The 23,674-nt window shown below is 39.1% G+C and overlaps 1 protein-coding gene and 1 pseudogene across 5 annotated transcripts in view; both read right to left on the bottom strand.

The window, feature by feature from the left end:
* The window catches only part of KIAA0319L (KIAA0319 like), an 87,043-nt gene that overhangs the window by 50,157 nt on the left and 13,212 nt on the right, over positions 1–23,674 (bottom strand). For 4 of the 5 annotated variants that reach the window (XM_006924251.3, XM_015598824.2, XM_006924250.3 and 1 more), the window contains exon 3: positions 7,714–8,240. In XM_006924251.3, the coding sequence (XP_006924313.1) occupies positions 7,714–8,240 (527 nt within the window). Of the gene's footprint in view, positions 1–7,713; positions 8,241–21,755; positions 21,811–23,674 lie in introns of all 5 variants that reach the window. The other variant, XM_025041293.1, reaches the window with a different exon arrangement.
* Positions 19,098–19,213, bottom strand: LOC112473020 (annotated as a pseudogene).

Raw genomic sequence — 23,674 nt, 5'->3', positions numbered from 1 at the left:
AAGATAATCAAATCGTACATTTTAAACATGTACAGTTTATATGTCAATTATATTTTAATAAAGCTATCTTTAAAAAGTATGGTGTCCACAGAAGAGCAAACATTTGGTGTGGCTGGAGTGGAAAGCAGAAGGGAGTAACAAAAGAGCCATTCATGCAAACAAATATATATTTGTAATAGCTGCATTGTCCACTTTCTCCTTATTAGACAGATTACTTCTACTTTTTTTTATTAAATAAACAGTATCTCGTCATTGTGTGCGAAGCTATTTAGGAATTACTGTTTTAGAATAAATTCCAAGAAGCAGAAGTATGAATATTTTTAAGTAAGGCAGACAGATCTGTATTTTTAAATAAACAACTTATTATTTAGTAGTATCATTTATTTTTAAAGAAACAGGAAAATGAGATATGGAGAAAATTATTTTACTTCAGAAACTGTGAAGTAATAGTGACATTTTCAAGGGATGATATAGGGTCAGTGACACTTAGGTGAAATTTCTTTAGGCAATTTTTTCTGGCACTTGACAGAAATCATAAAAACTAATCCAATTCTAAACAAACTATCAGTCATATAATCATGCCCCAGGTACATATATCTATTTCTTCTTCAAAGAAGCTTTATTCAGAATGATGAAAGGTTTCTATTCACATTCCCTTTCTCCACCTCTCCACTTCCTCCGCTTCTCCTCACCACCAGTCTGGGGCCGCCCTCTCCAAACCAAGTAACCTGCCCCAGTGATTAATACCATAATTCAAGATGACTGGAAAACTCTCCATTATGAGCTCTTCCATTCTGAGTAGGAGACTGCAGGGCACACACAGGATATTCACACTGATCTGGGTCACATCATCACAGTTCTGCTAGGGGCCCTCCTTGGTAAGACGCACGCAACCCTGGGGTCTACTTAATATTAAAGAATGAGTCACACAAATTCAGCTTCCAACACATTTTGATTTGAGACACAGCTGTATTAAAAAAAAACTACCATTGTCATGAACAAAAATCCTACTGAGGAAAGACAATGTCTTCTTACACTAGCAAAACCAGTGGGGTTTAAAGACACTTCTCAACCCAATTCTGAGCAACTATAAAGACGGGTCTGGAGAATATGGCAGGGTTTATGTTTGTAGTAGTTAGTTACCAAGTTAGGTCTTCTTAGTGTCTCCGCGGAGAAACTAAAGCTATCATGAAGGGAGAAAAGGGAAAGATGACAGGAGTGTTAACTAAGAGACAGCTGCTTTGGTGAGACCTTTTTCCCATAGCTCAAGTTCAGCCAATTAGCAAGGGTCTGTTAATGGATTTACCCCAAAACTCTCATGGCCTCTTGCTTTATAAGTTAACCTACATAGTAGCCAACAAACACATTTTCAAATTCATTTCACATAGTAAAATCCAGATAAGCAGATAAAGGAACCAGAATACTTAGGAGATTATAGGAGAAAGTGGGCAGCTATGGTTAAAAGAAAAAAAAAAAGTAAAGGTATTATGAGTCAGTCACTAATACTTTTGAAAGTATAATAGCAGGAATTTCTGCACACCCCCATACAAGGAAACAGGCTGCCTAGGTTGTCTCTTGATGCAATAAGCCACACTCATGGAAAATCAGTATGGGGCAGGGAGGTGGGATTGGGGGAGGGCATAGTGAACATAGACACATACAGTACTGGAAGGGCCTGGGTCACTGAGAGGTGAGACACCCATACAAATTATACAGGCCAGAGGGCTGAAGGGGGCTTAGGGCTAAAAAAAATTTTGGTGTCTGCTGCTCAGATAACTGAGGATGAGAATCTGGGGGAAAAAACTAGGCTCTGAGAAATTCCAAATTTGTCAGGAAATAATAGCCAGAATATAAATGAACCCTTGGCAAAAATTTCACTAGCCTTAAAGGATTAAAGGAAAGATTTAAAAATAAAAACCAAAAGAAATCAAACCAGCAAAAAACCTGAAAAACAAATCAAACCAAAAAAAAACCCAAAAACTCAGATGAAGGGAAACAGAACTGCTTGGGTTTCTGTCCTTGGTTATGCAAGGCTCTTTGTTGCTGCCAATACCCCATGCCTCTACCTCCTGGTAAGAGGTAAGCTCCAGCCTTATGTAGCGTCAGCACAAGAGTTCTCCTTGGTGAAAAAAGTCAGCAGAGATGTGTCCAAGGGCTTGGCTCATTTATCCTCTCAGTCATTCCACAAAAAGCCACTGGCTTGTAGGAGTTGAAATACTATTAACTGGAAACAGGGAGATGGTGATGGTAGAAAGAGGGACTCTCAGTCTTCCTGAAGTCAAACCTTATATGTAGGGATAACTAATTGGACTTTCATTTCCTGGGCTCAAAGAGAACATGCCCTCTCTTTTCACAGAGCAGGATTAGCAGCAACTGCCAGTGGCTGAAATGCTTGTTTGGGTAATGTTCCAGTACCCAATCAACAAGCCTTTATGCTCCTCCTGCTAACAATTCAGAGGTTCATGGCATAGAAAGGATGCAGTAATTAATCCAAGCAGTACCAGCTTCTCCTTGAAAGGGGAATAAATTGGTGATATTCTTTTCCACTTTTGGAATTGCAAAAGCGCCACAAGACTTGCTCTTGCATACAATATATGTGTGTTTCCAAAAGAACAAAATATGCTACTGACAAAACAAGGCATTTGCAGCTCTGCAGGCATTTCAGGAAAGACAAGAGCAATATATGATACAATTTTTTCCCACTTTCGATGCAGAATTTCTTGACCTACCTTAGTGAAAACAGTACAAACTAGAAACAACTAGTGCTGCTAGCCAGTCATCCCTAATTAGAAGATCTGCAGAGTACACATTTCTCTTCCTTTCCCTAGTGCATTAAGTAGAAGTTTGAACTCCAACTTCCCTCCCAAAAGAAATGCCTACAAGTTATTCTGAATGTACAAGGTGATCCTACCACCTTCAAGAGCTAGCAATGGCCTTCAGGCTAAGAAGCTCCTGAGCATAGCATGTAAGGTCAAATAGAACTTACCTGGATCTGGAAACTGCACCTTACTCATTTCTTGGGCAATGCTTTCTGTTCTCAACATGCAATGCCAAACTATGTAATGCCTCTGTGCACAAAGGCCCACTACCATTGTGGGGGCTCAGAGTTCAAGTTCAATATTCCTCCCCCCATACCCCTCCACTTTCCATGTTAGACCATAAAGCCTGAGATCTTGTTCACTAGCAGCAATTTCTTGCCACTGCCCAACTGATGAAAAAGAAGAAAAAGAGCTCCTCAGCCAACGCAGGACCTTCCTTCTAGTGTACACCTGAATTCTGTAAGGCCCAAGTCTCCAGGAAACTGTCAGGCCTAAATCTACCATATTTCTAATTTTACTGGTCTACTTCTAATTTTATTGGCCATAATTATCCTGTAGCGTGCTAGAGCTAGCTCATTTGAGCTGACTGGGCCCACCTCTCCCAACTCTGTGTTCAGCGACTTCATGTTGGAAGCTTGATATTGATTGGTCACAGTGGTAGTACTTATGCCATTGAAAATGGCAAAATTTACAACTCAAGGCTTGTTATTGTTTTGTTTTCTGGGGGGAAAACCCAGTTGTTCAACATATACTACACTAAACGTCTATCCCTATAATCAACTATACTTTCTCTCCTATGAGACCTAACCTCCTTTTTTCTCCCCAAAATTCCGTTAAATTGTCTAGAATTTCTACTCCATGATCAAAAAGTCACCTATGTGCTCAGTCATTTCTCATTTTATTCCATATACCTCCTGCGGGACAAGCTAAACAATTTGCAGGATATGGTACAAAATGAAAATGTGGGGGTCCCTTGTTCAAAAATTATTGAGAATTTAAAGACAACGACAGCAGGGCATTAAACCAAGAACAGAGCCTTTTTCTAAGTGTGGAGACTTATACAACTGCACAGGTCACATGCCCATAAACTAGTCCCTGACCCCTCTTCTTAACAGTAAGCCTGCCCTCCCTGAGGACGTCGTTTCCCAGGTATCTCGGCAACATGATGACTTATTCTCCCATACCTGAGGACTGAAGGTGAGTTGCTCTTTTATTTGCTCCCCTTCCCAATGCTCTTTGCAAACCATTACTCTCCTACTTTCTTTGTAAAAATTTCTTCTCCTTTGTCATCTTGCTGCACTACGCTTCCACTCTCATCATAGCTGTCATCTTCCAACTTACTCATTACTCCTCCTACTTTACTGATGGCTTTGACACCCGGCTCTCAAAATTCCTCTTCACCCCAAGTCCTTGCCTAAAGAGTTAAGAAGACAGACTCTGGATAGAATCAGACTGCCTGGGTTTCAGTCTTAGTACTACCATATACTAGCTTTGTTGCCTTGGCCACGTTCCTTAACCTTTCTTTTCCCAAGTTTCCTTGTTTATAAAATAGAGATTACTTCATAGGATTTGTTGTATGGATTAAAAGAGTTAATGCAAGTAAAGGGTTCAGAATGGTACCGGCACATGGTAAGTGCTCATTCAATAAACATCAGCTATTGCTGCAATCATCATATTAAAGTCTATCTCAATGTCAACATGTATAACTCATTTAACATGTTCTTTGAGCTCCTTGTCGCCAATAAATTTCTTCTCCATTCAACCCCAGCAACCCTCTTCTATAGCTACACCCTCGATCCTATAATCACCAGAACTTCTCCACCTCCAAAACCATAATTCAACTATCCTACTCCCTGATTACTACCTCCTGTCCTTCCAGGACTCACAATATCTGCTTCCCATCATCAAAACCTCTGAATGCCAGACTCCTCTATCGCATCACTGTCAGCCCCTCCTGTCTTTGCCTCTTTTGCAATCTTTTTTTTTTAAATTAAATTTACTGGGGTGACATTGGTTAATAAAACTATATAGGTTTCAAGTGTACAATTCAATAAGAGGTCATCTGGATACTGCACTGTGTGTTCACCACCGAAAGTTAAATTTCCTTCCGTCACCATATATTTGACCCCCTTTACCCTTATCTACCTCTCCTCTTTTCCTATCTTCTAATACTCTCTCTTTCATCCACTCTCTTGACGACAACCTTGATTTCCATGCTCCAATTTCCTTCTATACAAGACTGGCAAAGTTCCAGTCTTGGATGAATCAAACTGTCAGCCTTTTCTTGACAAGGATGCTGAGAGCTACTGAAGAGAGTCATACAACTATAAAGGTCAGCACCACTCTGATAAATTCATGGTCTCCAACTTCAATGCTGCCCAGCAATCCTTCTATTTCCTTACCTAGTCTGCCATCTTCTACTCTTCACAATGGCTATTTCAGACCTTTACCACTCTCTCTAAACCTCTGATTGTCCTGCCCCTACTCACTTATCCCCACTCCACCAACCTCTGCTTCTGCTCTCAGAACTATCTCACATCAGGAAAAAAACAGGAACAAGATGAGAACTATCACAATTTCCTTCTACCGAACCTAAAAACCCACCTTAGTTGAACCTATATCCACCCGTTTCTTCCTTCCTATCACAGTGAAGGAGATCTCTCTCCTCTTGCTTAAGGCTAGTCTTGTGCTCTGTGATCTGGATTCTAACCCACTTGCCCTACCAGTCAATGAGTCTCGAAGTGTGGTTCCCACACCAGCAGCATCGGCACTCTTCAGGACCTTGTCACAAATGCAAATTCTCAGGCCCCGCTCTAGACCTACTAAATTGGAAACTGTGGAGTTGGGGCCTGGCAATCTGTTTTTAATAACACCTCCAGGTGATTCTGACACCTGCTAAAGGTTGAGAACTAAGGGATTATTTGTTGTTTAGCCCCTTTCCCGTACCTTCAGCTTCCTTCTCTAGTGCAACGGTTTCCTTGCCTAAAGAGCCTCCTATTTGATTTCTTCATGTACATTCTTGCCCTTCTCCAGTCTATTTATTACACATCAACACGTCTGATCATATCGTTCCCTGATTTAGATAAAGACCAATATTTTAAGAAGGCCTCAATCTTCCTCTTTTAAGCCCCTCAGCCTCTTTTTTCCCCACTAGTTCTCTTGCTGTTTGGCAAATAAAACTAACTTCTCTCAACCTCTTTCTTGATCTTACCATGTTCTAGGGCACCTAACGAACTTTGAAACTGTTATTCCCTATTCTTGAAATACTCTCAGTCTGTTTCTCTCCCTAACTCCTCCTTCTACATCAAACTTACACTTTGCTTCCTTAGGGTAGCCCACCCTTACTCTTTAGTCTTGATTAAGTCCCTGCTAGATGCTCTCACGGCACTCTGCACTAATCCTCTCATAACCTGCATCAAACTTGTAATTATTTACTTATTACTGGCTAATGCTACTTATATAAATGTAATATCTGTTTTCCTTCCTACAGTGTAAGGTCTGTTAGAGCAGAAATCATGTTCATGTTATTTACCATAAGTTCCCAGTGCCTTTTTTAGTAGAGTACCTTGCATATAATAAATTTGCTAACTGAGCCTTTGCATACACTGTGTCTCTATCCAGAATATTTTTACTACCTTTAATCCCTTAGCGAAATCCTACAGATACTTCAAGAATAAGTTAAATATCTCTGTCAAGTCACACCACATACACACCACCTGACTGCTCAAGTGGATCACTTCCTCTTTTGTGTTCCTACTGTATTGTGTACATAAATCTACTTATGCAATTATTATACACTGTTGTAAATACCTATCTTCACTTCTGAGTCTCCACTAGCCTGTAAACTCTCTGAAGGCATGTCTTGTTTACCTTTGCATCTCGAATGCTTAGAAAAGTACCTGACATTGATAATAAGTGTCCACAAGTGTTTATGGACTTATTTAGCCTAAGACTATATCTCTAATGTTGCGCTGAAAGGTTTTCTCTTAATATTAAATCTGAGTTCCAATTCTAGGTTTGCTGTTCATTAGTTGCACGATCAAACTGTTTAACCTTTTTGGGTTTCCTCATCAGTAAAACAGGGCTAATAACACTTTACTTGGAAATATTGCTATGAAAATTAAACGAAATGACATAGTACAATGATTAGCACATACAGTGCTTGGCATGCAGAAGCCTCATTCTGGCTTCAACTTGATAGAGAAAACTAGGACAAAACAAATACAAAAATAAGTCACAGCAATCAAGGGAGACAGAGCATAGAGTTGAGTCATTCCTTTTAATCATTGCCTAGGAAGATCAACAGTGAAGAAACATAATAAGTGGGATAAACTCTACTGGTGGTATCTCCCTTGGCATACAAAGCTTGGTGAGAATTCACCCGAGACCTCTTGGCTAATGGCCACATCTGGCTCCCCAGCTCAGCAGGCCAGGTCTTAATCTGCGGTACCAGGCATGGTTACTTCCGACTGGAATAGAAACTACCTCATAAGGAATGTGTTTAGAGGCAGAAGAAGGGCAAGGAGAACTTGACTGCAACCACATCAATCAAGTGTTTTGCAATCTGGCAGAAAACATTGCAGAATTGTTGGTGGAGACTGACACCCACACAGCAGCACTCACCTGTAGCCAAGAAACAGTTTAGACTAGATAATGAGCAGCTTTCTGCTTTTACCAAAACAATGGTCACACTTGCATGGAGTGAACATCATTTCTAAGGTCAAATTACCTTTGTTCATCTGGGCAGCACCCACGAAGATGACACCAAGCAGTTTTATACATACACTCCTCAGCCCAGGAGCGCTGCCCACAAACACCAGCTTCACTGCTCATGTGTGCCAAAAATAAAAGCAGATTTAACAGATTCTCTGCTCCTTATTCATAACATGCTTACCTCTTCAGAGCCATTGATATTCTGATCACCTAGTTCCTTGGAGTCATTCACGTCAGAATGCTGTGTCACTACAGGTGTAATTTCTTCACTAGGACTCTCTCTCTTCCGAAGCTTCCTGAGTAAGTTCTGCTGGTCACTGGAAGATACAGTAGGCCTGAGTGGAGCTCTAGGAGGGCTCTGCCTCCTCCAAGATGCCCTGCTCCAATCTAGTCCCAGAATATGTGGTACACCATCTTCAGGTGGAAAGCCCAAATCATCTGCAGTTTGGGATTTTTTTAAAAACACCAGCATGGAATTGGAAGAATCTGTCCTAAAAGGCTGGCAGCTCTGGGGCCTGCTGCAGTCTGCCTGAATGCACATCCCTTCTAACCACCAAAGGGCATGGCAGGCCGAATCCTGACAGCAGGCAGCCCAACATGACTGAAGAGAAGGGGTTCCTTCAAGAAGCCAGAGGTGATTTCCTCCCCCAGATCTCACGCCAACTCCAAATTGTGTCTTCACCTGCTGGCACCTGCTCTCACTGGCATCTAAAAACAAAGAATGAAAATATTTTAGGATGAAATAAAAACAGAGACTGCTGTTCTGCAAAGAGCCCTGAACGCCAACATTCGAGGCTATTTTGAAGACTGGTTTATAAGACAGTAGGAAAGCTGTCTAGCAAGTGGAACAGAAGAAGCAAAAGAGAGTGTTTTTCAGCTCAGGATATTTTAGCATATAGAAATACTACTCCATATTTATCACTGGTTCCCATCTCAATGAGTCCCTTCCACGTAGGCCTTTTACAAAGAACTGAGTTCATGAAACAGGAAAAAACATGAATAAAAAAAGCTACTCTGGTGGCAGTGTATGGAGGGATGGGGGTAGGGTGCAGAGTCCCACCATTTGATCTCCTACTCACCTCCACGGCGTTTCTCAGGGACAGTGTGAGGACTATGGGACCAGAAGGGCAGGTAGCTGAACAAGCTGGACTACTTCCCCCACTGAACTGGCAGGAACACAAACTGAGTACTCTTGCAGGTTACAGGTTCATCCATTTCCTAACCATTTGCCGAAGTTAAGTGGTTTTGCATATCACGGTATCGGCCAGAGTAATAGTCAAGCTTACCAAAAATTTTAATCAGGAGAGGGATTCTGCTAGATGAATAACGAGCCAGATCATGATAAGAAGTAAAGGAACAGAAGTACAACAGTGACCTACTGTGGTTAACCTAGATAACATGGCTCAAAATTCTGGCTAATGCTACTTATGGTTAAACTTTTGGGCTATTGATTTACTTCAGGTATGGCATCGATTTTCCTGAAATGTTACCTCACTTCTGTTTTCTTAGATGAAAGTCAAAGCATTTTCTAAATGAAAGTTGTTATTCAGAGTTTATTTTAAGGTCTTACTTATATAGATGTCTGTAACCACCATACATAGGGCCAGAACCAAGGTGAGCAAGAGAGGTGTCTCAGGCACAAAATTTAAGGAGGCTCTCATTCTCAGATGAAATGAAGGTGCAAGAAGTTTATGTAGGTGCAAGGTTGGCTCACCGGTCCTTGAGTGCCTCCTTAAATGTTGTACACTCAATTCCTCTTTCTTCACCCTAACTCTGGCCCTGTGGTTATAACATACAGTATATTTTAGAATTATATAGAGAAAATATGCAGTGGAATCAAAGCACTGAAGAGTTGGAATCATGTCTGCATGCACACATAACTGGAAAAGAGCTGTGACTAACTAAAGCAACAACCTGACGATCAGCCAAAGCCAACTTGACTCCCAAGAAATACTTACTAAATGACCAACGTACTAAATGTGGACACCAGTGAACTGAGAGATTAGAAAAAAATAATGGCAGGCTTCTGAATTATTGAGCTGAGCAAGCGCTAGGGAAGCCAATCTACCATTGTTCTTTAAAGATACACTGGTACCAACCTAACACCAGCCAAGGCAATTTAGAAGGCCAGAAATAAAGAGAACCCTCTTAAGATGAAGAAATGGCAAATAAAAAAAAAAAAAAAAGCTATGAAGAGATATAGAAAATACCCCTCACTTCCTCACCCATCTTCCCACATAGTAACCAATGGTATGAATCTTGGTATTAGCTATATGAGTGTACAGACTTTGTTGATATTAATAAAATGTTACATCAGTAACTACTGTCAGTTATCTTTATATCAACTTTCCATCATTCTTCTCAGAATAATTCTCTCATATTTAACATAGTGAAGAGTCCACATAGATAAAAATAACTTGCACTTTTCTGTAAGCCACTATATTTTACTTCACTTTAAAAAAAATGTACTGTGACCTCCACTTCTGCTCTTAAGGGAGAAATTGTCATAGGACTTGCCCTCCCACCATGAGCAGCTAGAAAACCAGACAAAATATATGAAACAACTGTTTTTAGACACTGAACAGGTAGTCCAGGACTGTGATCCCAGAGAAAAAGGAAACGAACAAAGTGAGCCCTGCGACCACCTTGGCTTTCTGCACAGAGGCAGCTCCAGACTGTGGCACAGGGAAGGAGACCCCAAGCAAACTCCTTGCTGAACTGAGGAAAGAGTTCAGGGCGACTGTGATAGCTAGAATTTTGGAACAAACTACCAGAAAAAAGGAAGCTATACAGAGAAAGAGCTCTAGACATCTGGATAATGGTCTCCTTCAGTCTTTGACTGACTACTAATTTCTGCCAACTGTAGGTTGAGACAGCATGAGGAAAATCAGAAAATATTTTGAACTAAATAAAAATTAAAACACAACTATCAAAATTTGTGGGGTGCAGTTAAAGCAATGTTTGGAGGAACATTCATTTATAAGTTTAAATGCTTGTTTTAGAAAAGAAGCCTAAAATCAATGATCTAGAGAGACATGGAGACCGGTATGTGATGACAGACACAAAGACTGGAGTGAATCAGCTGCACGCCATGGGATGCCGAGGACTGATAGTGACCACCAGTAGCTAGGAAGGGTCAAGGAAGTATCCTATCTAGAGTCTCAGATGACCAACCTTACCAACACCTTGGTTTGGGGCTTCTGGCCTTCAGAACTACTGGCTTATGCAGGATTCTCTGCCCTTGCCTGGGAGAACAGTTCAGGAGACAGACGCCTCCAAGACTACCAAGACCCTAGATCCAGGAATTACTGACATTTGGAGATCTGGCTATGTCCTTTACCCATATTGAATGGAGATGCCTGCATGTTATTCAGTGGACATGTATAGGAACATGCTGGAAAATTATGGGAATTTGGTGTCTGTGTGGATTCTCTCTTCCCAACCAAAATTAATTGCCCAAATGGAGTGAGGGGCACAGCCCTGTACAAAGCTGCAAGAAGTTTCATCAGGTCCCTATGCAGTGCTGAAGTACTGGCTTGAAGCAAAGCTGACAACCTTACAGCAAATATTTCTGAGAGATCTGCTCTGGAAGAGCGAACAAAAAGTGTCATGACTGATACAGGCCTGGACTGGGAGGACAGAAGCTCCACAGAGAAGAAGCGCTATAATGCAGGGAAATCTTCAAATATAATTCCCCCTTTATTAGCCATGAGAGAAATCATACTGGTGAGAAATCTAATAAATGTAAATGTGGGATAGCCTTTGTGAATAGCTCGTCTCTTTCAAATCATCATAAAATTCACATAAGCAAGCAACCTTATAGAGGTATTGAATGCAGAAAGTGTCTTAAGAAGCATGCAATAATTATTAATCATCACAGAATTCATTCTAGAAAGAAACTCCACAAATGCAATGGATGTGCAAAAGCTTTCAGAAAGAACAGTGTCCCTTTAAAAGTCATCAGAGAATTCATACTGGTCAGAAACTCTGCAAATGTAAAGACTGTAGGAAAGCCTTTACTCAGAAAGCAGCCCTGACTCATCATGAGAGAATACATAGTGGAGAAACACCTTTTAAATGTAATGAATGTGGGAAAGCTTTCAGAGGTAACTCGACTGTGCTGGAACATCAGAAAATCCATACTGATGAAAAACCATACTAGTTTAATGAATGTGGAAAAATCATTAGGAAGAAAGAGCGCAACTGATATCAACTGAATACATACAAGAAAGAAACCCTATCACCATAGTAAATGTGGAAAAACTTTCAGGTATATCTCTTTTGCTGGACATCAGAAAACTCATAGTGGAAGTAAACCTAATTGGTGTAATGACAATGGGAAAGCTCAATTCATATTAAACATCAGAGAGTTCATACTAGACAAAAACCCTATCATTGTAAGAAAGGTGAGAAACCCTTCAGGTACAGCTCAGACTTTGTTGAACATCACAAAATCCACACTGAAGAAAAACCTAATGAATGTAATTAATGTGGGAAGACTTTTCCACAAAGTTCAGCCCTTAAACAGTGTAAGAAAATTCATAACAAAGAAAAGGCCATCAATTGTAGTTAGCGTGGTAAATCATAGAGCAGTTAATCTTTATTCCTACTGGGCACTGAAGAGGAGATATTCAATAAATTATACAGTTATTAAAAATATACTTCTAACATGTGTACTTCTAACATGGAAAGCTCGCTTATGAGAATTTCATTATGGTATAGCTTGTACAGGTGAAATATTTGAAGAATCTATCAATATGGAAATAGTTACTAAAGAATACTATGTGCCATTAAAAACAATGAGGTAGAGTTCTGTATACAGCCATAGAAATAGATGATACCTTGTTAAGTTAAAAAAGCAAGTTACAGAAAACCTACATATTATGGTCTTATATTTTTTAAAATGAAGCTTTTTTGTTTGTACATATATATTACATGCATTAAAAAAGATCTGGAAAAATAAAAACCAAACTTTAACAGCAAAAAAAAAAAATGTTTTTTTATGCTTCCAACGTAAAAGCTATAAAGGGAAGAGTAAATTATACCTAAGATAAGTAAAGAAAGGAAAAGATAAAAATAACAATGAAACAGAAAACAATGAGAAAATCAACAAAACCAAAATCTCATTGTTTAATAAAACTGATAAAGCTCTAATCAGATTAATGACAAAAAAGAAAGAGAGAGAGAGAGAGAATAGTCATAAATTAACAATATCAAGAATGAAAGAGACATCACTCCTGATTCAGTAAACCAGAAGAGCAAATTATGGCTCAAGGGCCAACTCCAGATGCTGCCTATTATTATAAATAAATTTTTACTAGAATATAGTTACATTTATTTATTTATGTATTGTCTATGGTTGCTTTTCTATATGATGGCAGAGTTAAGTAGCTGCAACAGTTATCTTAAGACCTACAAAGCCTAAAATATCTTCTATCTGGCCCTTTAACGAAGTTTGCTAACCCTTGGCGTAAGAGAATGTACTTTTGTTTGACTTACTATTTACTATTGTGTAGAGCTTCAATTTAGCTGTTAACTCATGGAAGACTGATAAGTTGCAAATTATTTTGATTTTTAAAGAGATGCAAATTGTTTCTGTATGGTATAAAAGATAACCTCAAAGGTTTGATTAATAAGGCACCCTAGCTATTATCCTTATCTCCTTATTCATTCATCCATTCAATAAATATTACTGAGCATCTGTTTCATGCTAGGAATTGCTTTGATGGAGCTCATAATGTAGATGAGGGAGAGAGAGATTAAACAGAATAATAATGTAGGACTGCAAACCAATGTAAGTGCTCTGAAGGAAAGAAATTCAGCCTCTATAAAGGTAGCTAAATTTGGAATTTATTGAACAGATATATTATCACACATAATATCAAAGACACTTACTGTATGTTGTTTAAAATAAAAAAAGTATTGGAAATAACTTATACATCCATCAACAGAGAGCTAGTTAAATAATTAAGGAAGATCCTGTAGTTACTGGCATGAATAAGGCCGCTCTATATAGTCCTGATGTGGAATGATATCTAGGACACATTATATTAAAAAAGAAATGTGCAGAGCAGTGTGTATAGTATGCTACAATTTGTGTTGGGGAAAAAAACAATATAATGTTTACATAAATTATGCATAGGATATTTTGGGAAGAATATTCAAGAAACTGGCATGGCTGCCTTCAGGAGGATAAACTAGGAAGCAGGGAGACTAAAGTGAGAAATCTGTTGGTTCACTAAGTATCCTTTATACCCTTTGAATTTGTACAATGTACATGAACTATGTTTTGAAAAATAAATTTTAAAAATGTAAATAATGAGATTTTTAATGGACTCTTACAACGAAGACCAAAATCCTTAACATAACCTAAAGACATCTTGATCTGGACTCCTCCCACTTTTCTGGCCTCACCTTGTATGATGTTTTCCCTCCTTCACTATATTCCAACCCACCAGCCTCCTTTCATTCCTTAACTGAACCATGCTCCCTCCCTGAACTGGGCTTTGCACATGCTGCCCCCTCTAGCTTGAACTCTTTATCCAGTTAATAATTCCTCATATGAGGTCTCAGTTCAATCATCATTTCCTCAGAGAAACCTCCATCCTAAGCCAGGTCTCTCAATATACTCTGTGGGCCCTGTTGCCCCTCTCCTTCAAAGCAATTACAACAGTTATAAAGTTACACTTCTTTATATGATCATTTGTTCAATATCTTTCCTCCCCACTACACTGTAAGCTCCAGGATGACAGGACCGTGTCTGGTTGTTTGTTTGTTTTTAACTCTCATCACTGTGTCTCTAAGTCTAGCACAGGACTTGGCACATTATACTGTAAGTGCTCAAAAAATCTTTTCAAATGAAGGCACAAATAAATGCACGTATGCATATGCATGAAGTAAAAAGAATGAACAAAGAGTCAGGAAACCAGACAACTAGGTATCAGGTAGGTCATTCTGAAGACATCCAGGCTGATGACAAAACTTTAAAAAGAAATGAGGCCCATTTGCCACAATAAATGAGGTGGGTGAATGACAAGTGGTAGATGAGTAATGATTAGCGGTAGGAAGTGGTATAAGCCTCAAAGAGCAGAAGTTTTTTACATGAAAGTGGAGGAGTAATGTTCAAGAAGTGACAGTGAGGAGTGATAAGGCCATCAGCTCCACCTCCAAACACTCATGGAATATGGGAGAATGCACAACCATCGCCCGCAGGCTAGAGGGAAACGGTGTCTTTCTCCAAGGAAAAGCCAGGTCTCAGAATATTCCCTATCTCTCATGTCTTAACTAACAAGTCTGAGTGAGTATAGGGGGGATTTGTAACTCAAGGTATTTTGTCACAGTTGAAAAGTTGGGGAGGGAGAGGTAATAAGTACAAGTAAACTGAAAAGCACAAAGTTATACAGGAATGTCAAATTGGACTCATACAAATCATAATGGTTAAGGCACTTTATACCAGGAAAAAAGGAGAAGATGGAAATATATGACTAGGGACCGATGACAGGATTGCTGTCTATCCATCTTTGGTATAAAAGAGTGAAAGTTTTGAGGCAAATCACGAAGGGTATCTTACCAATGGAATTTGGGGGATAGATTTACAGAAAATGGTCAATGGAATTTACGAGGATTACAGGGTCAAAGGGAAGGTAGCAAAAAATCTAATTCCTTGATTATTTCTAGTAGCTCTAGTTAAATCCAGATCTTTGAAAGAGGAGGCAATAAAAGCGGGAGGGGTGGGGTTACTACAGGACTGGTTTGTCCTGCAAAGACCTTCTTTTGCTTCCATGGCTCCCTGAAGAATATCACATAAGCTAAAGAACTATCTGGTAGTACAGTTCTATACTACAGAGATGTGTTTCATATCCCAAACACTCCCTGCTTTATGAAGTGATCTGGAAGCCTCAGAGATCTCAACCATTCATCGGGCTAGAGAGAACATGTTCAATAAGAGAAAGAACAACCTGGGGGTCCAAACAGAATGTTCCAGACTCTCCCTACTTCACTTGTATCTCCTTTTTATTCTTAAAATTATTACCAAAGTTTAGTCATGGGTAAGATCTTTGATTCATGTGAATCTTATCTGACAATTTGATCCTTTGTTTTAGCTCAAGGGAATAGAGACTGGGAAAAGACAGCCGGTCAGAAGCACTTAGTGACCAGAAGTTTAAAAAAATGCGAGTTCTGGAGAGTTTCGTTGACTCTCAACGAAACTTTAAGAAAACTGCTAAGAAAATCAATCCCAACAGTTCCTAACAAGGGAAGGAGGTGCTCTGATCTCTCAGTTTACATGTTTAGTTAGTGAGATTTTGACTAAGTTACTTTTATTTTATTAAAAGTTATTTAATGTTGCTCCATTATATGTTCAATAACAAAAATATGCAGGAAAACAGTTCTTTTTCATCCATTCAGTGGATCATAGTTCTTCCTATTAGATAGTTAAAAAATGTTTAACCCTCTAAATTGGTTAAAAGACACAGGTTCTAGTTTCAGCTCTAGGTCCATCATTTACTAGTAATTTAACCTCTCCAAGACTGAATTTTCATTGTTTTCATTGTAGTTACTCTTGAGAAAAAGAGTTCACCAAACGAGGAAGCAGGGAATCATTCGTAGAGCCAATATTGGATTCTAGATGTAACTTGGATAAAAGGTAGGATGAAAATAAGCGTCAATTTTAGATCAGTTCCTCTCCCTGCCCAAGCCACCATAGCCTAGCTCTGCTCCCAGGGCCTAAGCAAAAGCAATATTAAATCCTTACAAAGAAAGGGCTTACAGTTGGTAGAACCTTAGACTAAAAACCCTTTGTGAAAGTCTGGAACTCACTGTTGGTAGGAGCATGCAGAAAGCTTAGCCAGGCTGAGAATAGGAGGCAAAGCCAATCCCTTTCTTTCTAAAACTATGGCAAAGTAGAGAATATAGAACTCCCATATGTATTACCTGGAAGATCCCCAAAACAGGAGGTTCTGGAATTAGCAATGCTTACTTATCATTACCACCTCTCGAAAGGCAGAATGCTAATAAATCTAGACCAGGTTTCATAATTCCAAGCAGCAGAGTAGAAAAGTCTATAGAATATATGAATTACTGCCAGAAAGAAATTCACCAAATACTTTTAGGAAGCTGTGAAAAACTTTGGAATTATTTAGAGACCGTGCTGTTGCCTCTGGCATTCTTAAACCTCAGGTAACAAGCTTAACTTCTCCAGCTAACTTGGAAACTGTGCAACCAAGAGGAAAGCAAAGACAGACTGCCCCCTATCTTAGAAGCCACACTGTTAAGGTCACTGGGGAGTCACACTTTAACCAAATTCATCAAATTGTATCCCAATGGAAGGGCCGAGATGGCGGGATTGAGAGTACAGAGAATGCCCCACCAAAAAAAAAGCAGTTGGCAAATTATTTTATTTGGGGGTGGGGGCAGCAAGGGGAACCAAGTTTCTGTGGAAAACAATACATGGTTATGACATTTTATAGGCAAGATGTGCACTTACTTTTAACATTCATTGAAACTAAAATTCTTTTCTCGAAAACTCATAATTTTATAAGATGGTCAAGAATCCATTCAAAGCTTTCCTTTGATAATTATAATACACTATTACCAAGTGGTAGGGCAGAAGCCTTATATTTGGTGCTGAAGTCAGTGGCTCAATACCATCTGTCTTCCTGGAGCTATCATCAGAAGTCTGCATTCTCTCAGAAGTAGTAGGTCTCAGCTAAGATGGCTGCCGTATGAAAATGAGACAAGCAGGCATACTATCAATCCCCAGAAAAACTCACAGGAACTGTTCAAAAACAAACCACCCCAGGGGGCACCCTTCACCTTCCTTTTGACTGTCAGCATGTCTGTCACCTGCACACCCACTAGTAAACAAACACAAAAAATGTTCCACTTTACTCTCCACGCCAGTTATCTCCTGCAGGGGTTATCTTATTCAGAAAGCCAGGCAGAGGAGGTAACTAAATCCTTTGAAGAGCACAATCAGGTATTATAAAGTTTGAAAAAAGCCAGGGTAATAACCATTGTCCTCTCTTCTTTTTCAAAAGGGCCAACATTTTTTTCGACTGCACACTGGTTAGATTGAAAGATGGCAGCAGCCTCACAAAGCAGTCCTTTAAAAAGAAAACAATTACTATTCATCACCTTTGCTGTGTGCCTAGCTTTGTTAAGAGCACAGTTTGTGAAATGCTATGGTGCAGGTGATTTGCTGAAACTAACAGCTAAACAAGAATCCGTGTGCTTTGTTACCATATTCTGACTCCTTTCCCTTGACTGTAATGTTTCCATTTTTCCCAAAGACCGTTCTGACCAAGGACAAACTCCCTATGGAACTAGGGACCAATAAATAGATACCTCTCAGCCACTATGCGCATTAACTCTTGATTGTCTGCAAGAAGGGGGGCGGGGAAGAAAAGCTTCCAACAACTGGATCATAAAACCTGTCTTGTAGCACTTCTCTAGTGAAGAAAACTCAGAAAAGGAAGTCCTCCTCTTTTAAGACTGTCACTTAAGCCTCAGAGGTACTGGATTGTGGCAAATTGTTGAAGAGAAAAATAGTACCATCATAGCTTCTTAGAAGGGGGCAATATTTATAGGCAAAAGAAGGGAAAAGTGTTCTTTTAATCTACCCATTTATTAAAGCGGATAACTATACTTTCCAGGTTAAAAGAACTATATAAAAAAACCACCCTCATTTAATCTTGGTTTAATGAGAAAATACATCCAGTCTCCAAGGTGAGGTTTATAGAGAACCCTCGGAAGATCTGACTTAATACACAATGCAATATACAGATGATGTATTATTGAATTGTACAACTAAAATCCATATAATTTATTAACCAATGTCACCCAATAAATTTAATTAAAAAAAAAGAAAAGAAATGCAAATGGAAATAAAAAAAAGAAAACTGAGTTTAAAAATTTGTTTCCAAAAGAAAATCTTATATCACGATCAATACCTTTATTCCATCTCACTCTATCTTCTGGCCTCCACGCCACAAGTCTGGTAAGGCTTTGGCCCCTGACATAAGACTGCCTGGGGTTGACTCCTGATTCAGTCAATTTACTAGCTAGGTCATCTTGGGTCAAATTTCCTGATTTCTTCATGTGAAAAAAATAGGAATGATGACAACAGTACCTAACTCACAGGGTATTACAGATATTAAAGGAGATAAGTTATGCAAAGTACTTAACACAATGCCTGGCACGTAGTGAAAGCTCAGTAAATATTAGCTGCCATTACTTTTGTTGTTATTACACTGCATTTCAGCTCAGGTACCACTTCTTCCAGAAAGTCTTCCTTGATAAAACCTTCATCCCAAGATTCCTCTCTTCCACATATTTTATATATACCTCTATCATAGTATTTCTCCCACTGAATCATATTTGTTTGTCTACCTCACACGCTCCGCCCTCTTTAAGTGCTAGGATTGTATCTTGCATTTCTGTATTTGTAGGCCAGCAAAACACCTGGTATATAGTAGGCATTCAAAGAATTATTCGTTCATTATAAAAGTCTACCCAATAATTACTTAAATTTATGCGTTTTTCTTTATTATTCTTTATTATTATTTATGCCTACAGCACCTGGTCTTCCTAGGTGGACTCCCATCCAAGTATTAGCCAGGCCCGACCCTGCTTAGCTTCCGAGATCAGACATCGGACTTGTTCAGGGTGGCATGGCCGTAGACCATGGACCGTGGTTCCACTGGGGCGCGAACCCAGGACCTTCTGCGTGTAAAGCAGACGTGCTAACCGCTACACTATGAAACCACATTCTGTGTTTTTTTAAACTAACAAAATCTAGCAAAAGATGTTAGTTCCACGATGGAATTACTTGAGTTTTAGTCATTTGAGACAGAACCTTAATGTTAATTAATTGCCTTCGACAAAAGAAGGGAGGAACAGGAAAGAAAAGCAAAGTTCCCAGTTCACTAAGAAATTAGAGCTTTTCAAATTAAAGTGGGAAAGCACTTAATGGGAGTTATGATGAGAGATGTGCAGCGAGAAAGTGAGTGATGAAAAGCCAAATGGATTAAGAGGAGATAACTGAATGTAATATAACTGACTAGGAAACAGCTTTTCCTGTCTTAACACTAAACTGAAAAATCTTTTCAAATCTCAAAGTAATCTTTCCTCATGAAAGGATCAACCAAATTTCAGTTTGCTGAGCTATTTATTTCAGACCACTCCACTCGACTCAAAAGCAAGATGGGCTTTCATTATGGAACCTTCTGAATAAACGGTGGAGAACAGCTTCCCAGTTCACTTAAGCAAAGAGCCATCCATCACTGATGACATCTAGATCCATTCAGTTTTCCTTCTTCTAAATAATGATGAAGAAAAAAAAAACTCTCAAAGTTCTAGTCACCTCGGTAAAAATACGGAAAGCAGTCTATCACAAGTCTAATGCAGTTAGCTTCTACCCGATACTTATTAATCAGAAGTTTGCATTAATTGGATATGTTTGTTATTAAGTTTCAAAAGACCTATCTTTTAAGGTTTAGTCCAAACCCATTTTCACACCCAAGTTATAAGTTTGAGCTGAAAATAGCTCTCCTACCATAAAGTCACCTGCTCAGAAATGATCTAGTCTTCAAGGGCTTTATAATATTTAAAGGCAGATTGATGGCAAACAACTTAACCATGTACTTTAAAAAAAAAAAAAAAAAACTGTAAGAAGGGGGTTACATTCCTGCGTGTGATAAACTCAGAATCTCCTGCTAAGCTTTTTCTCCCACCACCTTATGACTAAAAGACTCTGGAAAATGCTATCAGCAAGGAGAGCACGCCTCCAAGCCACAGCATGAAGGAACCCACACCTCTCTGTGTAACACCGTCTTTGTACTTCAAAAATCACAGGTATCGAATGATAACAAACTTTGGCCTGTACATTAAAAAATGCTTCTAAAAAGAAAGGAAATGTTTTTTCTAAAGAGAAAAGCACCTAGATGTGGTGTCATGAATCTAGCAATTCCCTGTATTGCCCACTGTAGATGTTATTGCTAAGAACTTGCAGTTGATTGCTGTCTCTGACTGCAGGGCTAATAAATTATTTGCATTCACCACAATCACACCAACCTTCTTTTGAAACCCACACAGTGAACCTTGAATCAGAGCACTGCTTTGTTTTCTGGGGAAGGTTTTTTTTTTTTTTTTGCTGGCTGGTTTTGTTGTTTCTAAAGAGAAGTCCATTTAGAGGGCTGCGGCAGAGATGTAAATTAAATAAAATAGCAGTAAGCTTGGGAGGAAATAAGGAAATAATATAGCAAACCATGAAGTGTTATTTCAGCAGAAATGGCCAACAGAGGAAAAGTTTATGTCGATTTATCCATTAAAAATCTCTCTTTTTGGAGTATTATGTAAGTGTCATAAAAAAAAAAAAATGCAGTGGGCTGAACTGGGACATGTGAGGACTCAATACAACCAAGCTTCGAATACTTAAATATCTCAAACCACTTTTTGCTTATAGCAAATAAAAAGCAGAGCTACAGATGCTTTCTCATCTGTGTGTAAATGAAAGCGAAACTGTGTGAGTAGTTAGTATTCTTAGAATTTTTGAGAACCACTTTATTTAAATGATATCAAAGCCAATCTGTATCTGTACAGAAATAATTTTCTTAAGGCTCTTATTCTCTAGACTTTACAGAGCTGTGCATACTCTTCCCTCTACCCTTCTCGAGATGAAAAAGTGAAAAGAGCTCTGCAGGTTAAAAACCACTTCAAATGAATCCGGGAGAAGGAATTTCAAAGGGATTAGAATATTACTGACTCACCAGCCTGCTAGAGAGCAGGGTTCAGCTCTTCCCAGCCCCACTCTTTGTTCCCATAGCACATCTTGGAATTTATCATGCTACTTTATGTTTTTACATCTACCTCAGCCTCCAAACTGTGAACTCTGATGGCAGGAAGTGGGTTTTTTTAGCTGGGGACAGTATTTGTTGACCTGAATTATGTATCTATATAGTATTATGTAATACCTAGATATTAATTATCATTAAGTGAATTAAACATCCTAGAGAAGGTATTAAAATTCAGTAAGCATATTTTAAGGAACCGAATGTTAAGACAACACATATAAAAGAACCAAGGATCACAAATATTAGAAATGTGTAATTTAGTTAAAGTCATCAATATAATGCAGCACTGACATTCAGATAATTTGATATTGTTTGGCTTATTTACTATAGATGTGGCTTTTAAAAGACTTCATTTTTTATGATATGTACTTACATGTATCTTTTACTTATAGCTCCATTTTCAAGTTGATTGTGATTCACACATTCTACTGACAAAAATAAACATTTGGGCAAATGGTTAATACTCCTGACTACCAAATTATCTAGTATGGACTCTCTCTAACCCCACAGAAACTGGTCTTTTCTTATTCTCATCTGTAAAATACCCGAATTTCTCTGCTCCGTCAAAAGTAACATTAATTCTAGGAAGGGCATAAGGATATCCAAATGTGTCTCGGTGTGTGTGTGTCTATCTGTCCCTCTCCCCTGCCCCATAGACACACAGGAACATCCCTGAAAAACACATCAATACAGAGGGCCTTCCTCACTCTTTACCTCTCCCTCCTCACTGACAGAGGCAGCCAGGCTGCCAAGGCAGCAACCCCCACATGAAATATGAAATAGTGGAGGTGAAACAGCTCAATCAAAACAGCTTGGGAAAGGGAAGGAGTGTATACTTGTCAGCTAAAGTCTCCACGGAAAGGCCAGAAAACCTTTGCTTCTGCCTTGACCATCCTAGGCAAATAACCCTGTTCAAGGGGTGCTTATCTAAGCTTAGAGGCCAAGCACTCCCTTTAACCTTTCAGAGAAGGGTAATATGAAAATGCACCTGGTTATTTGAAAAGTGCACGATGAGAAATGTCAGGGTGCAGCTCAAGCATACTCCGGAGAGCACAGCTGAAAGCAATTTCGAAAACCAAGCAGTTAAGAGACTGAAGTGGAATGCACAGGTAGAAGAAAAGCTTGCACTGCTTCAGCACAGGGGACTGTTTTGCTTCGGCCAAAAGCCACAGACTGACCCAGCAGGATGCAGATTACTCAGCTCTCTGAAATGGAATATGGCTCTTCCGGCTTCTCTCTACAAGGCTGCCTCATTGGTTCTGATTAAGACTCACTCATTCCACTTCCATAAGTCTCCAGCTGGCTTGGGTTACCCTTAGTTAAGGACAATAAACACTGTATCCAAAAAAAAATAAAAATAATAAAAATAATAAAATTTAAAAACCAGAGGAGCTATGTAACAGGCAGAATGGCAGTCCTTTCAAAATTTTAAACATGAATTGAAATTAGAGCTACAGAAGTAAAACCAAATCAGAATAAACACTCCCCATCTCCCAGGTCTGAAAATACCAGTCATTCCCCTTAATCCCTAAAAGAAAGAATCCATGAGCACACAGTTACTTCAAACTCAAATGTGCTGCTTTGGTTTAGAATCAAAGCATAATGTTAAGATAGTTGGAAGAAAGAAGACATTCTTTAAAATTCTATCATCTGCTGGGAGAGTTTAAAAGGAGGAACTGGAGTAAGCTGGGCACCCATCTTTAGGGGTAGAGTATGCAGTTGATGGAGTTTCAGATAGGCCTTGGCCAGCATTCTTCTCTGCTTTTGTATCTCCTAGGACAGCATCTATGATGGTTAATGCACCATGCAGAGACATTATAATTCGTTCTCAGGGTATTTTATAGTTTCCTTTCGTGACTAACCAAAGAAGTTCAGGATCTGTATAATTTAGTGTTTACTAGATGCTAAGCATTGGAAATATTCACCTGAGGGCCTGATGCCAAAAAGGAAGGAGTACCCTTAAGCAGAGAAGACTTTCAAGAGCTGACTGGCCAAGTAGATCCAAAACCCATGAAATCTCCGAGGACACACACTTCCAAACTAGTGGTAAAGGCTGCAGCTGTAGTGTTTTCTTTTCCAAATATGCAGATAACCACCTTCACAGCTTATTCAGGGATATGGGTTATTAATGGTGAAGAGAATGGGCTGAATTGAAAGGAAAGCTGGAGATATACCCTACTGTAGACAGGGGCTTCACCTACATAATTCTTAGCAGAAGGTTCCTCTTTGAGACTAGCTTGAGACATCAAATTACCTAGTTCCCTACATTCCTAGGATTCTACAAGGAAGAGC

This window comes from Pteropus alecto, unplaced genomic scaffold (genome assembly GCF_000325575.1).
Source record: "Pteropus alecto unplaced genomic scaffold, ASM32557v1 scaffold39, whole genome shotgun sequence".
NCBI lineage: Eukaryota > Metazoa > Chordata > Mammalia > Chiroptera > Pteropodidae > Pteropus > Pteropus alecto.
Note: the sequence above shows the minus strand (reverse complement) of the source record. Positions and strands in the feature narration are given on the sequence as shown.